General features: G+C 44.0%; 1 protein-coding gene across 1 annotated transcript; it reads right to left on the bottom strand.

Annotated features, from left to right (window-relative positions):
• Positions 1 to 1803: 1803 nt before the first annotated feature.
• LOC146180678 (neprilysin-1-like) lies at positions 1804 to 3705 on the bottom strand. Its single transcript, XM_084575624.1, has one exon. The coding sequence runs from the start codon at positions 3703 to 3705 to the stop codon at positions 1804 to 1806; it is 1902 nt and encodes a 633-aa protein (XP_084431750.1).
• Between the last annotated feature and the right edge of the window lie 4704 nt (positions 3706 to 8409).

Genomic DNA, 8409 nt, shown 5'->3' on the forward strand with positions numbered 1-8409 from the left:
CTCCTGTGTTACTTAGCAAGGCAATGTCTTCATGAAATAGCAGATTACTGAGATATTCTCCATTTACTCTTATGCCTAACTGCTCCCATTTCATGTCTCTGAATACGTCTTCTAAGCAAGCTGTGAATAGTACTGGGGAGATTGTGTCTCCTTGCCTAACACCTTTCTTCTCAAGATAGTTCAAATATATGCGTATTACAGAAAAAATATTTCTCCAAAGTTACGTTGATTTGTTGAAGCTTTCTTTCAGCGTTATGTTTCTATGCGATGCATGGCTCGATGATGTGTTCATCATATTTGCTTCGTGTACTTGTTAGAAATATGAGGCGGTAATTACTGACAATTTTAAAGATTTTGAGTTGATTTAGGAATTTTTCAGTCATCCGGGGTTTCCTCATCGGATATTGAATGCTGGGATATTAGAGAATAACGCCAGAGTGAATTGCTGTATTAAGAATTTTATGTATCTCATTGACGTCACTAAAAACTGGTGCCCTGGGTTTATACATACGAATGCGATTCCTACAGTGCCACTGAGTGAGAGCCTATATAGGTTAACTATGGGATACTGAATTACTAGAGTAAAAACGTGGTGAAAGAATGGTCTGAAAGAAACTGGCACGCCTAGTCGTCAAGGGCCCTGCGATGTCGTCTTGCCGTCAAATTCAAGCATGTGGACTTCCCGTTTACCTATAGAATCTTGCAGGACTACAAAACATCGTTAACGATATTGGTGAAAAGCAGGTCTGATATTCAGATTGCGTCCTCAGTATGTTTACAGCGGAGGTTATGGTCGTCCTTCAGTACATGATGTACACTGCGCGTCAATACAGACGATCATGATGGTGAAGAGGCTTGGGTGCTTTCTTTTTCAGCTGCGTCATATATAAGCTACCGGACTCATGACACTTAATGAGTGTCGTAGGAGAATGACTAGTTGACAAGAGCATAAATCAAGGGCCACAGGCTGTGATTAAAAAAAAAAGTCCTGTCTGGCTTTGTGGACAGCACAATTACTGCATTTGATACAAATTTTAACGCAATGAAATCTCAAATCAGACATCTACGAGCAAAGGCATTGTTTTACACAACATTGATCCATTCATAACAAATGAAATAGACAACACATCAAAGTTTGATATATGAACCTCTTGTATAAAAAAACGCCTACCACACTTCAATAAAGCACGTTCACAGACTAAGATCAGTGACAAATTTGTGCTTCCTCCCAAATACAGGCACACAAAAAAAGTGGAAGAAAAAAAGCAATAAAATTCTTCCAGGGTTCTTGCGCGTTATGTGTAAAGTTAAAACCATTGTCACAGCATAACTGTGGGCAAAAGGCCTCCCACGAGCAAATCTTTTGCAATGACGTCCTTGTCACAAAACGTCGTGAAACATGCCTCATTCTGAAGCACCTTAAGCCCATATCGATGACGTGCATCAATCTATCAGTCTATTATTACATTATGTGAGTAGTGAACAATTGGTCGCAAGATTCACGACGCTCGTGACCTATTGAGCACAGTAGGAAAATGACAGCACCGTATTGGTTGGCGGAAAAGCTTGGCCTGCTAATATTATAAGTAGATCACTCTTCTATGGAGCTTGTGATCTTTAGAAATGAGTGGAAATAGTACAAGCGTTCACAAAAAACTGGTGTCAAAATAAAAACAGAATTGACATAGGAAATGAAGGTCTAGAGGAGTGCATACTAACCAAGGATGCGGAGTCTGTCGAAAACATTTTGGGGGATAACAATGGCAAGGGGGCACATTCGTGGACCACAGTAGTAATCTTCTGTTAGGTGAAGAAAACACATTTCTTCTCAGGGTTCATCTTGGCGCCAGGTGTGCAGTTGAACGACCTCGCGAAGGCATCACTATTGCGAGCAATTTTGTTGCAGTCCGCAGTGTAGGCGCTTTGGAAGTTGTGTTTAGAGCAGGCCATGTAACAGATGGTCATGAAGAACGCTTTCAACGGTGGAAGGTCTTCTCCGACAGGAAGGCTACCACTGCCGCCCTCATCAGCCTCTTGCAGTGCAGCGTACGCGATTTCAAGCGCCGGTAATACTGGAAACACGCTTCCTTGCGTTTTGAGGCAGCTGTTCCGCTCTCGAAAACCTTTTTTAGACTCTTCTGAAAGAATGCTGTCAACACTTGTGCCATTTGGCAGCCAACGAATGCCAGTTTCATCAAACGCCTTAGCCAGCTCCAAAGCGAGCAAGTATCCCAAACCACCGAAAAGCATGGCGTTTGTTCCTTCTCTATAGAACAGCGGTGGATTGAGCATATATATTGGCATTTGTATGAGGCCTGAGAAGTAGTCATATTCCGGGTAGGATTGCGCGAAGTTCAGTGGTAAAATACGCGCTTCGTAATACGCCTGGGAATCTTGAATGCGGCTCAATTTCTCCATTTCAGTGCGTATGGTCCTTCTTGCTTGCATCCAGAGCTCAGCGAACGATTCCGCCGTGGTCGGATACTCCTTGTAAATTTCCTCAAGAGTCTGGTTACCCATCAGCTCCTGATCAGGCCACGCCCTTATCTTAACGGACGCAATCTTACCGCTGATGACGCGCTTGCCACGTTCGTCAATCCACGATGAATTCTCGACTTTCTTGATAGCAGCCGATACCATTCCTTGGAACCTGGTCCGAATAAGGTCCTTGTCCTTTTCGTTCTTGCTGGTGGACATTTCAAGCGAGAGCACGAGCACCTTGTATGTCGATTCAACGTGTAATCCACAGTAAGTGGACTTGTAGACGTTAGCCTTGTAAATATTGCCAAAATGCCTCAGCAGCATCCGAGGCTCAGCTATTGGAGCGTACAACTGAACGAATGCCCAAGAAAACTGGTGGAGAAGTCTAAATTCGCCGTACTGGCTGAAGAAGCTACCGATGGTCTTTAAGAGGTTGCTACTTTTGAGGCTAACGACGTCACCGACACCCAACGGAGGATCCACTTTTATTATTTTATCAAGGAGCTTCTTCCACATGGCTGAAGTAATGGGTTGGGAGTAATCACCGAATTTTTCGAGGCGAAAGGCAACAGGGGATTTTATTCGGGTGAAGATGAGTTCACTCAGGCGAGTTAGTATACTTCCATCCATGGTGCGTGTGTCATTGATCGTAGCTTCTAGAGTCGATGCGTCCGTAGTGCCCGAGTTAACGCTAAGGTCTCTATAGAAACCCATCCAGTACTCAGTGTAGCTTCTAATTTCCTTCACAGACTCGTACTGGTTTAGAAGAAGAGGTATCTGTTGCGCAGGACCGAAGCCGAGGCGCCATTTTTTATGAGCTGGCAGAGGTAGCACACGGACCTCGAGCCACAAATCAATTCGCCACTTGTGTGAGAGCGCCACTATGACACCTAGAGGGTCGGCGTCCTCTGGCGACGGCTCCGGCCAACTGAGATCCATTTCCCGCATAAGCTGCTTGAAATCCGGTAGGTAGGCGCCACCGTGGTCATTTGTGGTCATGCAGGCCTTGTACATGTTGAGAGCCTTCTGACCAGCTTGGATCTTTTGCGTGCCGCGGACGAGCATGGTAGTGAAGTCTGCCAGTCGCGAGAACGTAACCTCATCGACGGGAGTCTTCACGTGCACCCGCTTATCGCTAGTAGGAAACCAACTGGAGCAGACATACGCTGAGAAATCCTCGCACGGGTCGATACTCCTGTTGAGACGAGACATCAGAACATTCATGTGTAATTGGCAGTGAATCGTGTCGCAGTACGGCTTCCCCTTCGAAACTGCTTTCTCGGTCCGGAATGTCAACGCGATCGCTGTGATGACGACAGCGAGGAGCAAAACCGTTGTCAGAAACACGATCCCTGCGGCAACACCTTTTCTGGTTGGACTGAGCTGCAAGAAATTAAAAAAAAAAAAAAACAGTTTACGGCGTAAATTTAGCCCTTTGGTAATACCTCCCAACGCCTAACTTAAATCTTTGGTAACTTCATGTGGCACACATGATGAAGAAAACAAAAGCATTTTGGAAGCAAGCTACCGACCAGGAGGCTCATGCTAACGCCGCTTCTGTCAACAAATATTCTGTGCTATTACCTCAAACTAACTTTTGCAATGAGAAATAAATCAGTGCACTAGGTACATGATCTCTGCAGTAGTTTTTAAAGTGCTTTATGTGTTAAAGTACTTGCAGCCCTGTCCTTAAATTTGAGAGAAGTAGTGAGTGACAAAGTGCACGGAATAATAGTGATAAAGAACAACAGAATCTTTGTAAAAAACTAAGGCTTCGCCATTTGCTTTTAACTACGAATTTTTTACTTTTATAATAGGAGACGAGACGTTTTAATTCCTATGTTGAGTATCACTAGCCTGTAGTTACATCGCTACCACATCACAGCGCTAAACTAAAAATAAATTAAAAGGATTAAGCACTGATTAACCGTACAGAGATTGAAAGCATTAGCTGCGGATGACCGAGCGTTTTTCTTCTTCCCCAGCCCACATATAAAGCTCCGCTTTAACCAAGCCCAAGCCGTATGAACGTGCCTGAAAGGCCTATAGGGGTAACGTGAATGCCAGTGTCCTGGTAGGCTGAGTCTGACATAAACGCCCCATGTGAAACGAGAGACCCAATTTGACAGCTCCTGCCAGGGTACCATGGACACGTACACGAACAGAGAGACGCCACTCCGCGACGAAGGCTAGACCTGGCGTAGTATTGCTTTCGCAATAAAAATATCGGTTGTTACAGCAAATACATACAGGAAAACTCAAACAAGAGCCCGTTATAACACAATCTAAGGATTGTACAAATGTCGTCGAGTCCGTTAGTAGCATAGTAAAATGAGATTTCCCGACCATGTGAAGAAAGTTTAGTTAACGTTTCGGAATCCTTAAACTAAGTATGATTACCTTGTTGATTGATTGGGTCGCACTGAAAAACCATCCTTCACCGGAGTCGCACTTGTGGCCTAATGCTTCGCATAATCATATTGCATAAGTAGGTCTAAGTTTTGTTTTTTTTTTTGTTGTGTCGAGCTTATTTTGAGTCGGCTACGTGATCAAATATCTTAGGCGCTGCCGAGTTGGGAAATATGTTGCGATGACGTTAAGCATCATCTCAAGCGATTTCATTCTCTGCTTACGCATAGTTTGCCATGGCGCTTCAGCCTGCCTGAACCACGCGGAGATCATCAGGGAACCCTTTCTGCCAATTCGGTAGAGTTCCTGTCATCGCAACGCGGAGTGACTCACAAGCGTCTCAAGCTACTAATACAAAGGAAATGGGATCTTCCAAATATAAGAGCCTCCCTAATACTCAAATGATTATCTTGGAGATAGTTCGCACGAACCCAATACGCACCCTGTTCTTTGAAAAGACACGTTTTGTTGCGAAAGCAACACCACTACGCTACAGTGTGCACATGCGCGGTAGGGGAGAGGAGGTGTCGCAGTGTGTGTATATATATGGTTTGGCGTCGGGGAAGGCGAGCCATTATGTACAGTGAAGAGTCGGCTAGACTGAAAGAAGCCAGTCTTCGGCGCCGCAACGAAACAAGAATACAGCGTGCCAAAGAGAGCATAGAAGAGCGTGCTTTCGCCACTCCATTTCGTTAACCAGGAAAAGCCACCAGCCAATTATTTTTTGATTGGCTGTAGTGGAGGGCTTCGAATATCTCGTACGACTTGAGGTCTTTAATCTCCACCACGGACACCCCGCAATACAAGCTGCATGGCGTTTTCTCTCCTATCGAGACGCTTCACCACTGAGGGTGGAGCTCGGGTCCGTCAGCTGAGTTGTGGAATTTTCAACCAACCAAGTCACAATAGTGAGGCCATTTAAAGTCTTGGTATTTTTTCAATGTCTATTCTCTCCTTCAGATTTGAAATGATCAAGCGAATGCAAGTGTGAAAGAAGAGGACAAGGAGAAGTTCAAGACTAGCACTCTCTTCCCACGTTTTATTCGTGTTTTGGAATTCGGAATCGTCCACAAAGGTGTCGAACGAAAATATTTCCGTTCCTTATGTGCTATTTGTGGGTTCAAATACTTGGCGGTTCCGAATTCCTCAGCAGCACTAAATGCTAGGACACGAACGAACGGCACACGAAAACAGCACAGGGAAAATAAGCATGGTGACAAAAGAGCACACGTGAAAGCAGCACGCGCCAAAACAGAATAAACCAAATGTTAGCACACCAACAAAAAAGCGCAATTCCGTTTTCTCGACGGTAGGGTCCAGCAGCGTTTCTCCTCACTAGTTTTCCTTTAACTATTGTTGCTGAGCCGCGTCTCTAAACGCACCCTAAAGGTAACATACATTCACTGAATGTAGGAAGTGACTACGTTAAAGGTAATTGTATAGTATAAGGATTGTCATAGTGTAACGTCCTGGCTTTATTCACGGTTGGTTTTGCGGCCATTAAGAATAAAAAACATCACATATTGCAACCTACACGGGAACAGGCCCCCGGAAAGATTTAATTCCCTTGAATATGTGCATTGTAAAAAAGAAAAACGTCGTTTGAATGTAGTGAATTGTAAAAAAAAAAGAACAGAAAACGATTACTTACCAGATTCAAACAGGTATTTTGAATGCTGAGGTAAGTATTGTTAATGCATCGCCCAACAGAACTGCCGGGAATCGCGGGCTTTATATGCAGTCTAATTCGTTTTGACAATATTTACGCTATTTGTCGCATGTGATGCTGCTCAGAGGACCCTACTGCTAAGAGAACGGACTCACGCAACAAAAAGCGCGCGAACAAAATAGCACAGCCATCGGCACAGCGGCAAAACAACACACAGAAAAAATCAGCAAAGCAACAATATAGCCTAGCGCTGTACCAGACAACACTGTAGCAGCGGTGCACTTAAAGCTAGGCTAGTCGGACTCTGTTAGACAAACTTAGCTCGCTTTGCTGCTTAATGCAAGAAATAGGGTAATGATTCAACCTCTGAATACAATAGAGAGATGAGCGAGTTTGCTTCTCTTCAAAATGCGGCAACGGCATATAGTGATCTCTAATGCAGTGGCGACACCTGTTCGCGTCGGCCTTGGTTCGAAATTCAGTCGCGCTCGGAAAGTTTGTCTAGTTCAATTCATCTGAGGCCAGAAAGATGTTGACCCACACAAACTGACTATCAGAGGGGAATTACAAGCATGAAAATACGAACTATATGTAACAGAAGTGCCTCAGTTAAGATAATATGCTTGGGAGGGTTACTGAAGCAAAGTGGATTTGTTTTGGGTTATTAAAAAGCGAATTGTATTCCTGCCAATCGCCTTGAATATGACGTGCTAAAATAATACATCTGAACAGAAACCTCAAATATCAATAGCAGCGGATGGTGTTATCTGCGCATTGCAAAATTATTAATGCGTTTTTTTTTTAATCCGAGCCGAGGACGGATATAAATATTTATTATACATGGTACTGCTGTACTTCTTTGTGGAACTCTGAATTGTAAAAGTACCCCGCCGGGGTGGCGCAGTGGTCACAGCGCTCGACTACTGTTCCCAAGGACGCGGGATCAAATCCCTACCTCGGCTAGAGCTTTTCGATGGAGGCGAAAAGCAAGGCGCCCGTGTGCTGTGCGATGTCAGCGCACGTTAAAGAACCCCAGGTGGTCGAAATTTCCGGAGTCCTCCACTACGGCGTCTCTCATAGCCTGAGTCGTTTTGGGATGTTAAGCCCCACAAACCAAACCAATTGTAAAAGTGAAATTCCCTGTATATTTTTTCAATCATAATCCACTACATTATATCCATAAAATACCACTGAAAGCACCTATGAAACTGTCGTTTGGTATCACAATATAACAAATTTCTTAACATTAGTTCGTGGCCATTAGTTTCAAGAGATAATAAATCAAGAACGGTGTTACTACAAGGCGACTATTTCCGGTGGCACAGCTGACGTAGTCTGAGAATTCTAAAAGTACAGTGCTGTTTCTTTTTTTGCCTAGCCGTAATGTTATGGGTTTATTTTGGGAAACGTTTTCCGCAAGAGGGCTGCATGACTAGGTGCACACGCTCACCCGAAATGTATGCAAGTGCAGATAGATATTGGTCTGTAGATTACTGAAAATTTTTTTCTCCTTTGACTTTGTTTTCAGACCTTATGATTTTAATTCGGTATTTCACTTGGTGTTCTAAGAGTTTGCCCTTTTAGCTTCCTGAAAATGTAATAAAGATATCACTGCACTGGAGTTGATGTCATCGGAACTGCAGAGCCTCCATTTGGATAAAACTTCGCGCCGGTTGCGCTTCGTTCGCCCTTTCCTGGAGGCATTCCAGGAGGAAAAAAAAAGAATAAAGGCCTCATTACATAAAACCGAAATAAATGATCTGATAGCACAGTCTATTGGATCTCGTAGACGACGAGGGGCACCGTTCAGCGTTGTCGGAGATGTCTCTGTTAAAAGCATTATTTCAATC

The sequence above is a fragment of the Amblyomma maculatum genome, chromosome 8 (assembly GCF_055883805.1).
Source record: "Amblyomma maculatum isolate TAMU_Amacu chromosome 8, ASM5588380v1, whole genome shotgun sequence".
Classification (NCBI taxonomy): Eukaryota; Metazoa; Arthropoda; class Arachnida; order Ixodida; family Ixodidae; genus Amblyomma; species Amblyomma maculatum.